Source organism: Microcaecilia unicolor, chromosome 6, assembly GCF_901765095.1.
Source record: "Microcaecilia unicolor chromosome 6, aMicUni1.1, whole genome shotgun sequence".
Taxonomy (NCBI): domain Eukaryota; kingdom Metazoa; phylum Chordata; class Amphibia; order Gymnophiona; family Siphonopidae; genus Microcaecilia; species Microcaecilia unicolor.
Window position 1 is genome coordinate 276,431,356 of NC_044036.1, and position 15,701 is coordinate 276,447,056.

Sequence of the window (15,701 nt, forward strand, 5' to 3'; positions counted from 1 at the left end):
CATAATCAAATGGGGGCACCCATCTATAAGGGTGCTCATCTCTAAGGACGGCCCCATAAAGAGGCGTCCTCGACAGTATAATCAAAACAAGATGGGCGGCCATCTTTTGTTTCGATAACACAGTCGGGGCCGGCCAAATCTCAACATTTGGGTCAACCTTAGAGATGGTCGCCCTTAAAGATGGCCGGCATTGGTTTTCGCCGATAATGGAAACCGAGGCCGACCATCTCAAAATCGGACAAATCCAAGCCATTTGGTCGTGAGAGGAGCCAGCATTTGTAGTACACTGGTCCCCCTCACATACCAGGACACCAACCGGGCACTCCCCACAACTGTACACCACTACCATAGCCCTTATGGGTGAAGGGGGGCACCTAGATGTGGGTACAGTGGGTTTTGAGTGGGTTTTGGAGGGCTCACATTTACCAGCACATCGAAAGATGGACATCCTTCTCCCAGAGACGTCCAAATTGGAATAATCGAAACCCGATTTTGGACGTCTCCAACTGCAGTCCGTCGCAAGGAATTCCAAATTTCAAGGGGGCATGTCGGAGGCGTAGTGAAGGCGGGACTTGGGTGTGCCTAACACTTGGACATCTTTGACCCATAATCGAAAAAAACAAGGACGTCCCTGACGAACACTTGGACGTTTTTACCCGGACGTGTTTTTATTACGAATAAGGCATAAAAAGGTGCCCGGAATGACCAGATGACCACCGGAGGGAATCGGGGATGACCTCCAGTTACTCCCCGTGTGGTCACTAACCCCCTCCCACCCTCAAAAAATATCTTTAAAAACATTTCGTGCCAGTCTCAGATGTCATATTCAGAACCATGACAGCGCATGCAGGTCCCAGGAGCAGTTTTAGTGGGTATTGCAGTACACTTCAGACAGACGGACCCAGGCCCATACCCCCCCTACTTGTTACATTTGTGGAGGAAACAGCGAGCTCTCCAAAACCCACCCCACTGTACCCACATCTAATTGCCCCCTTTACCCGTAAGAGCTATGGTAATGGTGTGCAGTTGGGGGTAGTGGGTTTTGGGGTGGGGGCTCAGCACACAAGGTAAGGGAGCTATGTTCCTGGGAGCACTTTATGAAGTCCACTGCAGTGCCCCCTAGGGTGCCTGGTTGGTGTCCTGGCATATCAGGGAGACCAATGCACTACAGATGCTGACTCCTCCCACGTCCAAATGGCTTCCATTAGGACGTTTTTGACATGGACGTCTTTGGTTTCGAAAATCGCCAAAAGACAGAAACGTCAATGTCTAGGGACGTCCAAATCTAGGGATGTCCAAATTTAAGGATTTGGACATCTCTGATGGTATTTTCAAAACGAAAGATGGACGGTCATCTTTTTTCGAAATGGATTTCACCATTTTGCAAGGATGTCCAAAAAGCAACTTGGACGTTTCTTTCGAAAATGCCCCTCTCAGTAACTTTTTTTTGTCAGATACTTAAATGAAGGCACGGACTTCGTAATAAGGTTGCTGGCTGTTGTTTTAATCTTCTTTCTATCCTTTTCTGTGTGTTGGGGGTTGGGTGATCATGGTGCCTGTGAACCTTTTCTTGGCAGAATGCCACATAAGTTTGCCATTGCTATGTGTAGCCCACAGCATCTGGCATTCCAAATCCCAGTCTGACACTGCTGAGATTTTGAAATTTAAGGAGTCTGGGCTCTCCCATGTCAGTGTTGCTGGAGAACAAGCTAGTTACCTTATGTAAATCAGGCATAAGGTCCTGATATAAAGATCGAATAAGCATGTCAAGGGTGCGTTGTCGTTTCTGAGCAAAGGTTGGCGTCTCCAAGGTGGCTTTTTCTCCATTTATTACTAAAATAGATTAAATAAAACAGTGAACATCACAAGCCGAGTATATTTCATTCACATAGGACCCATTTAATGATTGATATGACCATTACTGTTTATTAAAATCATCTGGAGTATAGTGGACTATGGCCAATGCAGTCCTGCTCACAAGTCAAAAACCTTGGCTAAAAATTTTAAATGAACAAGCAATAAAAATGTGCAGTGAAAAATATGTGCACATTGTGAAACTAAGTAGGAAATGGGCCGGACCACCTGGAAAGCAGAAGGCCAGTATACTTTGCTAGGACAGCAAGAAACTCAGGATCCAGCTTCCAGAAAGCCAGCTCACTGCTGTTGCAAAACTCCAAACTGGACCATTGATAAACATGACCAATTGTTTTATGTCACAATAGGCAGTAATACATTTGCATACTGTAAATCTTTGTAGTTCCATTAGTATCTAGTAGGACTACACACACTCAGCTCAACAAAAGAATCATGCATAATTTTAAAAGCATTTTCCACATTTAAAGAATGTTTCACAAGCAATTTTATAAGTATGTGCACGAAGAGGGCAGAAAAGTCCATAGTCTGCTATTGAGACAGACATGGGAAAGTAACTGTTTGCCCTGGGATTGGTAACCGTAGTTAGCATATCTGGGTTTTTAAATGGTTTTGACAAGTTTCTGGAGGAAAAGTCCATAGTCTGTTATTGAGATGGACATGAGATTGGTAGCATGGAATGTTGCTACTATTTGGGATTCTGCCAGGTACTTGTGACCTGGATTAGCCACTGTTGGAAGCAGGGAACTGGGCTAGATGGACCATTGGTCTGACCCCAGTGGGCAGGGACAGATTTGTGATATATGCAAAAACTAGTACCTTCTCTGTGGCTGGTCCTTCAGAGTAGGATTGACTGCCCTTAGCACTGAACACACAACAGAATATTGTATCTTTTAAACCGATGCTGAAATGTCATCTGCTAAGTCAGACTAGTGAACTGCCATGAACTGCCTATACTTCATTGATCCCATTGCTATGCTGCATTTGTAACTGTCTGTAGTTTGTACTTTTAGATAATGTATGTTGTTTTGCTATCCACCTTGGACAAAGGCAGGTTATAAATAATAAAGCCTAAACATATTTAAAAACATGCATACACACATAACCCCCCGAGTCTATAAAGTTGTGTGCTCACATTTCCGACTAGTTATACAATTGCTAAATTGTTAAATTAGGCACCAATTGGCCTTAAGTATTAGTAATACTCTTTGCTTGGTTTTATTTGGTAATAATTGGCACTAATTTGTAGTTATGTGTGTAACTGCACTTAAGTGCTATCTTTGAAACGACTGGCCCGATATTCAAAACTATTTAACCGGCCAGGAATAGCTCCTGGCCAGTTAAATAGTATTTTAGTGCCTAACCACATGGGAGAAAACCAGTTATCTCCCACTGAATATTCGTTCTTAATGGCTAGCCGCTAACCAGCTATATTGCACAACATAGCTAGATATTCAGCGCCAGAGGCCTATCTTTAACCGCTAAGGGGTAGATTCTATACATGGTGCCTAAAAAAATCAGCGTGAAAATCAATGCTAAGTGTATTCTATAAGCGGCGCCTAGATTTAGGAACAGTATATAGAATATGCTTAGTTGCTATATCAATGTCTAAATCTATGTGACTCCATTTATACCAATGAAAACGTGGCATAAATCCTGGCATATAGATTTAGGTGCACTGGGTCATATTCTATAACCGCGTGTAAATTTCCGAACACCCACAAAATGCCCAGTTCCCCTTTTTGCCTGCATGCATTAGAATTTATCCACACTGCGTTACGGAATGCCCTTAGCGAGTTGTGCGTGTAAATTCTAATTATTGCCAATTAGTGCTCATTATTGCTTGTTAAGAGCTGTTATCAACACTGATTAGCTTGTTAAGCCAATTAAGTTATGTGCGTTGTTATAGAATACGCTTGAATTTCGGCAAGGATCTTTAGGCGGGCTATACAGAATCTGGGGGTAAGCACTTAACCGGTTAACGCTAAATATCGGCTTAACAGATTAAGATGCTGCAGTTGAAAATGAAACCGGATACTCAATGCTGGTCACTGGAAATGGCTTGGCATTGAATATCCAAGTTTAATACCGGCGGTGGACAGCAGAAGTGCTGCCTGATGCCGGCTGAATATAAGGGAGTAAGGGCCTAAATGCTATAGGAACAACTACAAAGGGAGTATGTTCATTGGTAGGTCAGGACATGTCTTGCAGTTGTGCGCATACATTATAGAATATTTATTTTATTTAGATTTGCTCACACCTTTTTCAGTAGTAGCTCAAGGTGAGTTACATTCAGGTACACTGGATATTTCTCTGTCCCAAGAGGGCTCACAATCTAAGTTTGTCCCTGAGGCAATGGACGGTTAAGTGGCTTGCCCAAGATCACAAGAAGCAGCAGTGGGATTTGAACTGGCCAAATCTGGATTGCAAGACCGGTTCTCTAACCACTAGGCCACTCCTCCTCCACACATATCTAGGTGTCACACTGTCAACTTTAGGTGTGTCCAATTAACCAGCCTTTGACATGGCTTAAGTACTCATGCCTAAAATTAGGTGCACACATACTGAATTACACTCTAACCTATAATGGCAATTTTGTGTGCAATTGCCATCATGGAATTGGCACTTAGCGCCCATATATTTTGCACCTACATTTTTGCGCTCTTTCTTGAACCTATCCCACAGTGTGCAATTGTATAACTGTTGCCTATATAAGGCATCTACCCCCAAATTCTATATATATAGTGCCTTGATTTCCACATGGAAATTGAAGTGTACTCTATAACAATGTACATAACCTAATTTGTTAATTAGCTAATCAGCGCTGTTAACTGGGTTAACAAGCAATCATCAGCACTAATTGGCATTAAGCGTATTCTGTAACATGGTACGCCTAAATTCTAAGTTGCATAACTGAAAAGGGGGCACGGCCAGAGCCGGGGCACGGGCGTTTCTTCAATCTATTTGCATTATTATAGAATACACCCACACTGCGCCTAATATTGGCATCAGGATTTAGGTCAAGTATAACATGGCCTAAATGAACGTAACCAAATTTGGTCACATGGAGAGGTGCTCGGCATTTTCTATATACCGTGTGGAAATTTAGGCATAGAGAATACACCTAAATGTATTCATTTACCGTACAGATTTTTCAGGTGCCATATATAGAATCCAACACATAGTCTGTAAAGAAAAGAAGGAGCCTGTTTTCTTACATAGAATACTAGCGTAACCAGATACTGTATACAGGTATATATACGCTTAGGCACAAGCATTTACGCCAGTCATAGCACTGCTATAAATGCTTGCACCTAGTTTCATGAGATACATGCATAACTAATAGTATTCTATACATTATAGGGGGATTCTATAAATAGCGCTCAAAATTTGGTGTCAAGCACATTTCTATAATGGGCATGCACCCTTTGTACAATTGTGCTTAGTGCAGATTTCCACACCTAAATGCTATTATATTAGTGAGGCCCCATGCCATAAAGAATAGCGCACAGCCAGATGTATGCGCAAATTTAATGGGTGCCAATTAACATCAATAATTGGTTCTTAGCACCCAATTATTGACATTAACTGGCTCGTTAGCAATTAGTGTACGCATCTCAGAAGCGCACTCAAATTTTGGTGCGCAAATCTAGGTGCCATATATAGAATCCGGGTATATGTGTGTTAATGTGTGTCCCACCCATATGCTGCCCACCTGAAAACTACAGACTGTCACTGATAAGCGCATAGTTGCCGAAGAGCACTCAGGCAGCATATTGGTATCTGTGCATGCGTGCACAAAGAATAACAGACAGTGGGGAATCGACCCTGGACTCTAGAGACCAGGACAGCAGTCTCACGTTTCTCAAATGGGTTTTATTGATCGCAGACTTGACACAGTCACTGTGTTTTGGCCACAGGCCTGCTTCAGAAGTCTTTAGAAACCTGGCATAATGTATACAGACTCCAATTGCACTGTGCTAGTGTGATAGCGGTTGAACCTGGTCATGAAAAAGACCTTTGAAAAAGTGCTGATGAACATGCGTGGTGTCAATTTAACCAGGGTTTTGAAGACTCCTGAAGCAGGCCTGTGACCGAAACACAGTGACTGTGTCGAGTCTGCGATCAATAAAACCCATTTGAGAAACTTGAGATTGCTGTCCTTGTCCCTAGAGTCCATGGTCAACTCCCCATGGTCTGTTATTCTTTGTGCAGCTCCTGTGGGAATGCAATGTTCTTCCACCTTAGTAACCTTTTCCCTGTATGTGTGCTGGAATTCTAAACATTTATATGCATAATTGGAATGTAAACGTTATCATCTACTTTATAAAATTACCCCAATACAGTACATGGACACACTTATGCCGCCAGGGCATCTGTAACATAGTAACATGGAAGCTCATTTTCAAAGCACACAGACTAATAAAGTTACATAGGTTACGTAACTTTGTAAGTCTATGGGACCTTTTACTCAGCCGCTTAAGGCTCTATGCATCTCCAACATGCGCCAAAATGGATTTACCGCCCGACTACCATGTGCCTCTTACGGTAATTTCATTTTTGGCGCTCGTCCGCTATGCGCATCTGAAAAATATTTTTATTTTCTGGTGCACGTAGCGGATGTACGCCAAGTGGCATCTGACACACGTAGGTTCTTACCACCCAAATTCTTTACCGCTAGGTCTATGGTTGGCGGTAAGGTCAGAGACCCAAAATGGATATACGGCAATTTTGATTTTACCGCACGTCCATTTTCAGCAAAATTTTTAAAAAGCCATTTTTTGTAGGTGCGCTGAAAAATAAACCCAAGCATACACTACTGCAGGCCACTTTTTACCGCACCTTTGTAAAAGGACCCCTATGTACTCTGAAAATGAACACCATAGTAAACGTCAGCAGATAAAGACCTGCAAGGTCCATCCAGTCTACCCAATAGGTGGCTAGTGTTGAACCTGGAACTCTGCACAGGTTCAACTTCGTTAAGATTAAATACTTGTACACTTAATCTCTGTCTCTTCCTACCAATTTTAAGGCACATAAATTAGAAGTCTGCCCGGCCCCGGTCCTATTTCCCAACTACTGCAGTTGCCGTCGAAGCTCACGCCAGGGGCATATCGGCGTGGGGCCACAAGGGCCTGGGCCCCCGCAGATTTCGCCCTGGACCCCCCTACCGCCGTCAACCCTCCCCCGCTGCCGTTGCTTACCTTTGCTGGCGGGGGACCCCAACCCCCACCAACTGAGGGTCGCTTCCACCTGCCGCTGCCTTTAAAAATATTTCTTCAGCTGGCGGAAAACCCCAACCCCCGCCAGCCGACCCAAGGTCTTTAAAGTTTTTCTTCATCCTCCATGGCCGTGCTGCTGTTGAAAGCTGTTGAATCCAGTTCGGAGTCTGAAGTCACAGCACGTTGTACTTGCAGGACACTCCTGCACGTACAACGTGCTGCGACGTCAGACTCCGAACTGGATTCAACAGCTTTCAGCAGCAGCATGGCCACGGAGGACGAAGATGAACTTTAAAGACCTCGGGTCGGCTGGCGGGGGTTGGGGTCCCCCGCCAGCTGAAGAAATATTTTTAAAGGCAGCGGCAGGTGGAAGCGGACCTCGGCTGGCGGGGGCTGGGGTCCCCCGCCAGCAAAGGTAAGCAACGGCAGCGGGGGAGGGTTGGCGGCGGGAGGGGGGGTGGAGAGAGTCGTTGGTGGTGGGGGGTCTGGCAATGGCAGGAGGGGGGGCTAAAACGTGCCTCCTCCCTCTGGCTCTGGCCCCCCCTACCGCCGGAGTCCAGATACGCCCCTGGCCCACGCTAACCTTGATCTCTTTCTGCCATTTACTGGACCCAGACCTTAGAAGTCTGTCCGGCATTGGTCTTGTTTCCCAAACTCTGAAGCTGCCATCAAAGCTCACTCAAGTTATAAGGTCATTTAAATGCACTAATGGGGCTAGCTCTGGGTTGTAAAATTAGTCCCAATAAGAATAATGCTCAGGCTCTTTTGTATATGACTTACCGTATATTTCAGACTATAAGACACACTTTTTCCCCAAAAATTTGGGAGGAAAATGTGGGTGCGCCTTATAGTCCGAATGTAGCATACCTGCTCGCTGTGGGGGGGGGGGGGGGAGGGCGGCCAGGGCCGGTCTTAGGCCGAGGCGAGCGTTGCGACCGCATAGGGCCTCGCGCTCAAAGGGGCCCCATGCGGTGCGCCTCAACTCCGCCCAGTGCTTTTTTTGTGAGGTCCCGCTCACCTGCCTGCTCCCTTCCATTCGTGCACCCGTGCTCCCTGTTTTGAATCTTTAATTTACCTGAAGTCGCGGTGAACCAGCAGTAAAAGCAGCAGCAGTTTATAAAGGGGTTAGACGGTTTCCTAAAGGACAAGTCCATAAACCACTACTAAATGGACTTGGAAAAAATCCATAAGTCCAGGAATAACATGTATAGAATGTTTGAACGTTTGGGAAGCTTGCCAGGTGCCCTTGGCCTGGATTGGCCGCTGTCGTGGACAGGATGCTGGGCTCGATGGACCCTTGGTCTTTTCCCAGTGTGGCATTACTTAGGCAGGCTCGCCTTCTCGTCACTTCCCTTCCCTCTCAGCGCGTCCCGCCTTCCTCTGATGTAACTTCCTTTCCGCGAGGGCGGGATGCGCTGAGAGGGAAGGGAAGTGAAGAGAAGGCGAGCCTGCCTGCCTTCTGCTTTTACTTACTGCTGGTTCACCGCGACTTCAGGTATGTAAATTAAAGATTTCAAGGCAGGGAGCACGGTTTCACGAACGGAAAGTCAGGGAGTTGAGGGCGGGCAGACAGGCAGGTGGGCGGGGGTTTGAACGAATCGCTGGACATGGGGAGGGGAGGGCAGGGGAGGGGAGAAAGGAGAATCACTGGACATGGACGGCAGGGGAGGACAAATTCCACTGCACAGCCACACAGGTTGTGCAAAACTGCTGTCCCCATAAAAGAGTGTTGCACAACCTGTGGTCCTCCAGCAGATTTCCACCACACATTTTGCTTCAAAATATTTTTTCATATTTTCCTCCTCTAAAACCTAGGTGTGTCTTATCGTCTGGTGCATCTTATAGTCTGAAAAATACGGTACATATTTTAGTATTATATGGATTTTTCTACTCCTACACAAGTGATAACTATCCACATTCAGTGCTCTACATTATACAATTGCATCGGGAAGAAGACAGATATCCTTGATAAATATTGACTTTAAGAAATGTGACAAATGCTTCTCATGCTTCTCAATTTTTTTTTCAGCAACAAAAATAAATCAGCAGTTTTTCTTCTTTTGTTGACTGGGTCTTTTGTCAGTCTAATATCCATAATTGCAGCTTCTAATAGGTACAAATGATCATATAACCGAGGCCTGCTGGAGTCCAAAAATAGTCAAAATTTTACATTGGCCATAGATTTATACATCAGTGAATTAGTGTCACACAAAAAGACATTTTAGAGCAATAAATTTGTTTTACGTATTTGACTGACGAGGTTTTGTACAATGAGCCACTAAATTAATACCCCCATTTCATGTATCACTAATATCTTACAAAGAATGGATCACACCCAGCTCTTAGTGTATGGTTCTGCCTATTGACAGAATATAACAAGGGAGGAATTAAAAAAAAAGTCATGCCTCATGCTGATAACAATATAGCCCTACATTCTATATTTATTTATTTGCTGCATTTGTATCCCATATTTTCCCACCTATTTGCAGGCTCAATGTGGCTTACATTATATAGCAATGGCATCACCATTAACAGAGTAAGAGGTTCAGCATATTGTTACAATTAATGTACAAGAATAACAGGTAGGTAGGGTAAATATGTGTGCAAATATGCACTTAGGAAACAAATATATGAAACATATGCATTATATAAATGGGTAGTACCTATTGCTATCATTATATAATTTTTGATTTCTTTCTCTTTCTTATATATATATATATATGCATTTTCGTACATTTATAAAAACTTATAGTTTTTTTTATTTTAAATTATGTGTGATTTATAACTTTTTTATATATATTTTATATATATATATGTTTATACGTCTATATAATGTTCATAGATTATATCATTGTATGCTCATTTATTTATGTGTTTATTTTCACTTTTATTGCTATTTGTACATTGATTTTAAATTTTATGTGTTTTTAGACCCCTGAGGAAGGCTCTCTGCTGAAACACGGACCGTGTAAGGTCCCAATAAACTTTGCTTTGGAGCTTACTCTTGTGTTTTGGCTGGTCTCTTGGACTTGTTCTCTTCCACTTTGGTTTTGCTAAAAGTTAGGGCCAGTAAATCATAAAGAGAAGGCAAACTGCAGGGAATAGTTAACATTCAGCTCACTCATGAGAGCACACAAGAAGTTAAAAAGAAGATTCTGTCTTTACATAATTCCCTGTCTCTTCCTTTCCAGTACCACAGGCCCTACTTTGCCATTCTGATGAATTCTCATGTTTCTAATAAGAAGAGAATTAGGATAGAGAAAAAAATGTCTTTTCCAGAGTTTCCACCTGGCTGCTAGTCTATTTTCATTTTTCAGAACACTCCTAGAGACCCAGATTAATCCAGTCACACCAAAATGTCATGGGAATGCAAGGGCATGCCATCAGCTCAGTTTCATCACAAGAGGCACACTGGATCAGAAAGATATACTGTAGCACTGGGATACAGTGAGCAGCTGTTTGCTGATGGTACCTGGAATCAAAGCACAAAACAGGGGATACCTCTATGACAGGAAACCACAGCAGATAAAAGCAGAGGCTAAATAAGGACGAATCCAACACTGGAGATGTTATCCAATGATATACGCCGAGACACGGACCGTGTCGGGTCCCTTCTTATCTGCATCAATTAAAAATTGTTGGTTAACATCTCCATTGTTGGATTTGTTTAGCCTCTGCTTTTATCTGTTGTGCTGATAGTACCATCCATTCAAGTCAAATGTCTACACATTAATGTCTTTCATTCACAAAAGGTTATACTTACATTTCACCAGCACAAAGTCCCTGAATTCTTGGTGGTCAGTAAACACAGGCGGGGATGGAAGAGGAGGGCCGAACAGAGGTACACTTTCTTCTGAAAATATTTTCAGTCTATTGAAAAGCAGAATGATCTAATTAGGACCTGAGAGTTGCTTGTTCTACTGTTAGCCAAGGAAGATTTGAAATGAGAATGAGCACAATATAATGAGCTAATCCAGAGATTTCTAGTGCTGATCCTGGAAGGTTGTCAATAGATTTGGCTTTCAAGACATGCTCAATGAATATTTTTGAGACCTATTGATAGGCAGTGGCTCTACTATATGGGCTAGTTTTTGTTACGCTGTTTGTGGATCTTGAGGACTGGTACATCAGACCCCAGATTAAGAATGAACTGGTGACAATGTTATGGCCAAAAGACAAGGAGCTAGGAGTGGACCAATAAAAATGAATAGTGGAACCTTGGAATAAGATCTGATAAACAAAGTTTATTATGACAAAAAAGACTGTAGATCTACATAAAACAAATCCCCAAAAGATGGTGAAAATTCAGAACATAGACTCAGACTCAATATGGATCCGTGTTTTGGTGCTAAGTGCCTGCATCAGGAGTTGACAATGATCTGAATGATTTAAAACACAAGTGACTGTCATTGGAGGTTACATAAGTATATAAGTATTGCCATACTGGGACAGACCGAAGGTCCATCAAGCCCAGCATCCTGTTTCTAACAGTGGCCAATCCAGGTCACAAGTACCTGGCAAGATCCCAAAAAAGTACAATAAATTTTATGCTGCTTAAACAAGAAATAAACAGTGGATTTTTCCAGTCCATTTTAATAATAGTCTATGGACTCTTCCGTTAGGAAGCCACCCAAACCTTTTTTAAACCCCTCTAAGCTAACTGCTTTACTACATTTCTGGCAACGAATTCCAGAGTTTAATTACTCGTTGAGTGAAGAAACATTTTCTCCGATTCATTTTAAGTTTACTACTTTGTAGCTTCATCGCGTGCCCCCTAGTCCTAGTACTTTTGGAAAGAGTAAGCAATTGATTCACATTTGCTTGTGTCACTCCACTCATTATTTTATCGATCTCTATCATATCTCCCCTCAACCATCTTTTCTCCAAGCTGAAGAGCCCTAGCCGCTTCAGTCTTTCATCATAGGGAAATCTTCCCACCCCCTTTATCATTTTCATCGCCCTTCTCTGTACCTTTTCTAATTCCACTATATCTTTTTTGAGATGCAGCAACCAGAATTGAATACAATATTTGAGATGCGGTCGCACCATGGAGCGATACAAAGGCATTATAACGTCCTCATTTTTGTTTTCCATTCCTTTTCTAAAAATACCTAACATTAGATTGTGGTGTATTTTCTCAGAGCTTGAAGCAGAGAAAGCATTTATACTGATTATTTTCCTTCAAAGATTACTTAATCCCCAACCACAGTCATTTGGGTTTTAAGTCATTCAGATCATTGTTGACTGCTGATGCAGGCACTTAGTGTCAAAACAAGGAACTGTGTCGAGTGCGAGTCTAATTTCCACCTTCTTTTGGAGATTTGATTTATGTAGACCTATGGACCTCGATATTCAGTCCACAGTCCACACTGAACACGGATATTCAATGCTGGGCCATTACCTGTGATCGGCACTGAATACCCGGGTTTTTTTCAGATAAAGCTGGTTATCTTTAAACTGGTCAAAGATATACCAGGTTTTTATGTGGCCAAATATGACTGCCAAACCATGTTTAAAAATTGGTGGATAGCCGGTTAACTGGTCAGTATCCATTCTGACTGGTTAAATAGCGCTACATATCAGGTGAAAGGTCTTTTTTCGCATAATAAACTTTGAGGTTCTTTTACATAGGCGCACTGGCGTTTTTAGCGTGCATTAAAAATAGGTGGATGCTAAATGCTAAATATGCCCATAGGAATACATTGGCCTCTTTAGCGTTTAGCATACACCTATTTTTAACACGCGCTAAAAACACCAGCGCGCCTAAGTAAAAGACCCCCTTAATGTTTTATCAGTTCTTACTCCAAGGTTCCACTATTCATTTTTATTGGTCCATCCTTTCTTCCTTGCCTTTTAGCATTCCTTTCGTACGGGACCTTTCTCTTTTTTTTGTTTTCTTGTGATAGTGTTATTGCCACCAGATGTAGTTCTGTTAATCTTGCTTATTTGAAGCTCCCAAGGAATATGGCACACACTAGCAGTGCTTTTCTCTCTGTAAGCTTGTATTAGAATTTAGAAAACTATTAGAATAAATTCCAATTGAATACAATCAGGGAACACTTCAGCACAGCTTGTACATTGGAGATAGCTTTTCATTGCTTGGCTTTCTAAATTGCCTTTTCTGCTTATTAAGGTGATAATACTGAGGCCAGTGGTATTTTGCCACATGGTACATCCAAGGCTTTGGTTATCTCATGCACACTAAAGTAAATACAGCAAGAATTCTTTTAATCTGTGGAGGAAAAGACTTCAGAAACTCTGTATTCACTATCTAAGATATCATGAATCACAGACTGACATAGATCTCACTACATAGATTTTCTTACTATGTGAGACTATTCTGCTTATTTTTGGAGAAGGCTGGCCATCTTCTGACACAAATCGGGAGATAGCCGGCCTTCTCCTAAACCCGGCCAAATCGGTATAATCGAAAGCTGATTTTGGCCGGCTTCAACTGCTTTCTGTCGCAGGGCCGGCCAAAGTTAAAGGGGGCGTGTCAGCAGGGTACCGAAGGCGAGACGGGGGCGTGGTTACGAGATGGCCGGCTTCGACCGATAATGGAAAAAAGAAGACCGGCTCTGACGAGCACTTGGCCAGCTTTAGTTGGTCCATTTATTTTTTGGACCAAGCCTCAAAAAAGTGCCCCAACTGACCAGATGACCACCGGAGGGAATCGAGGATCACCTCCCCTAGTGGTCACCAACCCCCTCCCACCAAAAAAAAAAAAAAAAAATACATTTTTGTGCCAGCCTCTATGCCTGCCTCAAATGTCATACCCAGCTCCATCATAGCACTATGCAGGTCCCTGGAGCAGTTTTTAGTGGGTACTGCAGTGCACTTCAGGCAGGTGGACCCAGGCCCATCCCCCCCACCACCTGTTACACTTGTGGTGGTTAATGTGAGCCCTCCAAAACCCACCCGAAACCCACTGTACCCACATCTAGGTGCCCCCCCCCCCCCCCACCGTTACCCTTTAAGGGCTATGGTAGTGTTGTACAGTTGTGGGTAGTGGGTTTGGGGGATTTGGGGGGGCTCAGCACAGCCCGATGTCGCTACAGCCAAGATAGGTGTATTTAAACCTTTACAAATTTGTGATAATAGAGTTTGAGAACGAAAGAATTCATACTGAAAGAGTCTTATTATACTAGGAATGGAGGTTTTTTGACTGATGAGGAGCCTGTATCATAGTCCCACATAGAAAGAAAATCTACGTACTGAGATCTATGTCAGTCTGTGATTCACGATATCTTAGATAGTGAATACAGAGTTTCTGAAGTCTTTTCCTCCACAGATTAAAAGAATTCTTGCTGTATTTACTTTAGTAGTACTCCTCAGTGGCAAGAATCAGCATAGTTGAAATTATCTCATGCACAGCAATAACGCTAAACATTTTAATAGTGTTGCTAGTATTATACATATCACAATGTTTCTGTAGTACTTTTTAAATTATGGAACAGCACTGATTCCAATTAAGACACAAATGATTTAGTCCCTCTCCTGTTATTCATTAAACAGTTGAGAAAGATGTAGGATGGGATTCCCAATGAACCAGTAAAATGGTTAACCATTAAATGTTGTTACCCACCGGTAGCAGTCATTTTGCTTGTTATATCTCACTAGAGCGAAAATATCTGCTGTGTGTCAAGAAATCATCTTCCATTTGCCTCTTGCTACAACCACAGCTTGAATAAACCCCTCCATGACATTTCCCACAGATTCACTGGTACACATATTGGAGCAGGTAATAATTAAAGTCTGATTTGGGCTTCAATCTTGTTGACTCTGATCAATCGTGCCTTTCACCTCACCGGTGGAAGCAATGCTGCCACAACAGGGCTTGAATTCTGAGAAGATTTCATTCAGCGAGAAAAAAGCAGGAAGGTTAATCTTATAGCTAGCATGAGTTCAACAGCATGCATTTCAGCACTAAAAAAAACAAGATTAATTTTAAGAATCCTGACTGTAGTAAGTATATGTATGTCCCCTCATTCCATAAGTTGAAAGTGCTAGCCTCCATTGTATAAAGTATTTGCCAAATCTGCTTCACGCATAATTGCAAGAGTGGGCCATAGGTTTGTCACCAAGCAACACATACAACCTACAGACCACCATCAGTTGTGTGAGTTGAATGGCACATTTAGGTACATCAACTTATACCAGCCATTGAGCTTTCTTAAGTGGGTGCACCTAAATTTTGGTGTGTCAGTGCAGCTTTGCACTAGTATTTTATAACAGTTTAGCTGTGCCTAACTGCTGTCACAGAATTGGCACTAATCCCCAGATTCTATATAGCGTGACTTAAGTTGTACGAGCAAATCCAGTCATATTCTGGATTTGTGCATGCAACTTAATTAGTTAATAAGTCAATTAGCACCGATAATTGCCACATAAGGAATTATTGACATTAATTGGCATTAATTAGAATTTATGCACAGAATTGTCTAAGTGTATTCTATAATGTGATGCACGTAAATTCTAAGTCACATAGTTGGGCGTGGAATAGGTGGGTCGTGCTTCTAAAATCTATGCATGTTGTTACAGAATACACCCAGTCCCAGTGTAATTTAGGCTATTGCATTTACACCAAGTTTTAATTGGCGTAACTGC

The 15,701-nt window shown here is 42.5% G+C and overlaps 1 protein-coding gene across 1 annotated transcript in view; it reads right to left on the bottom strand.

Annotated features, from left to right (window-relative positions):
• Window positions 1-15,701, bottom strand: part of GARNL3 (GTPase activating Rap/RanGAP domain like 3) — a 456,591-nt gene that overhangs the window by 86,314 nt on the left and 354,576 nt on the right. Inside the window, exons 14-16 of the mRNA XM_030207543.1 lie at window positions 14,680-14,725; window positions 10,858-10,964; window positions 1,718-1,833 (exon numbers count right to left, since the gene is read on the bottom strand). Coding sequence (XP_030063403.1) covers window positions 1,718-1,833; window positions 10,858-10,964; window positions 14,680-14,725 — 269 coding nt within the window. The remainder of the gene's footprint in view (window positions 1-1,717; window positions 1,834-10,857; window positions 10,965-14,679; window positions 14,726-15,701) is intronic.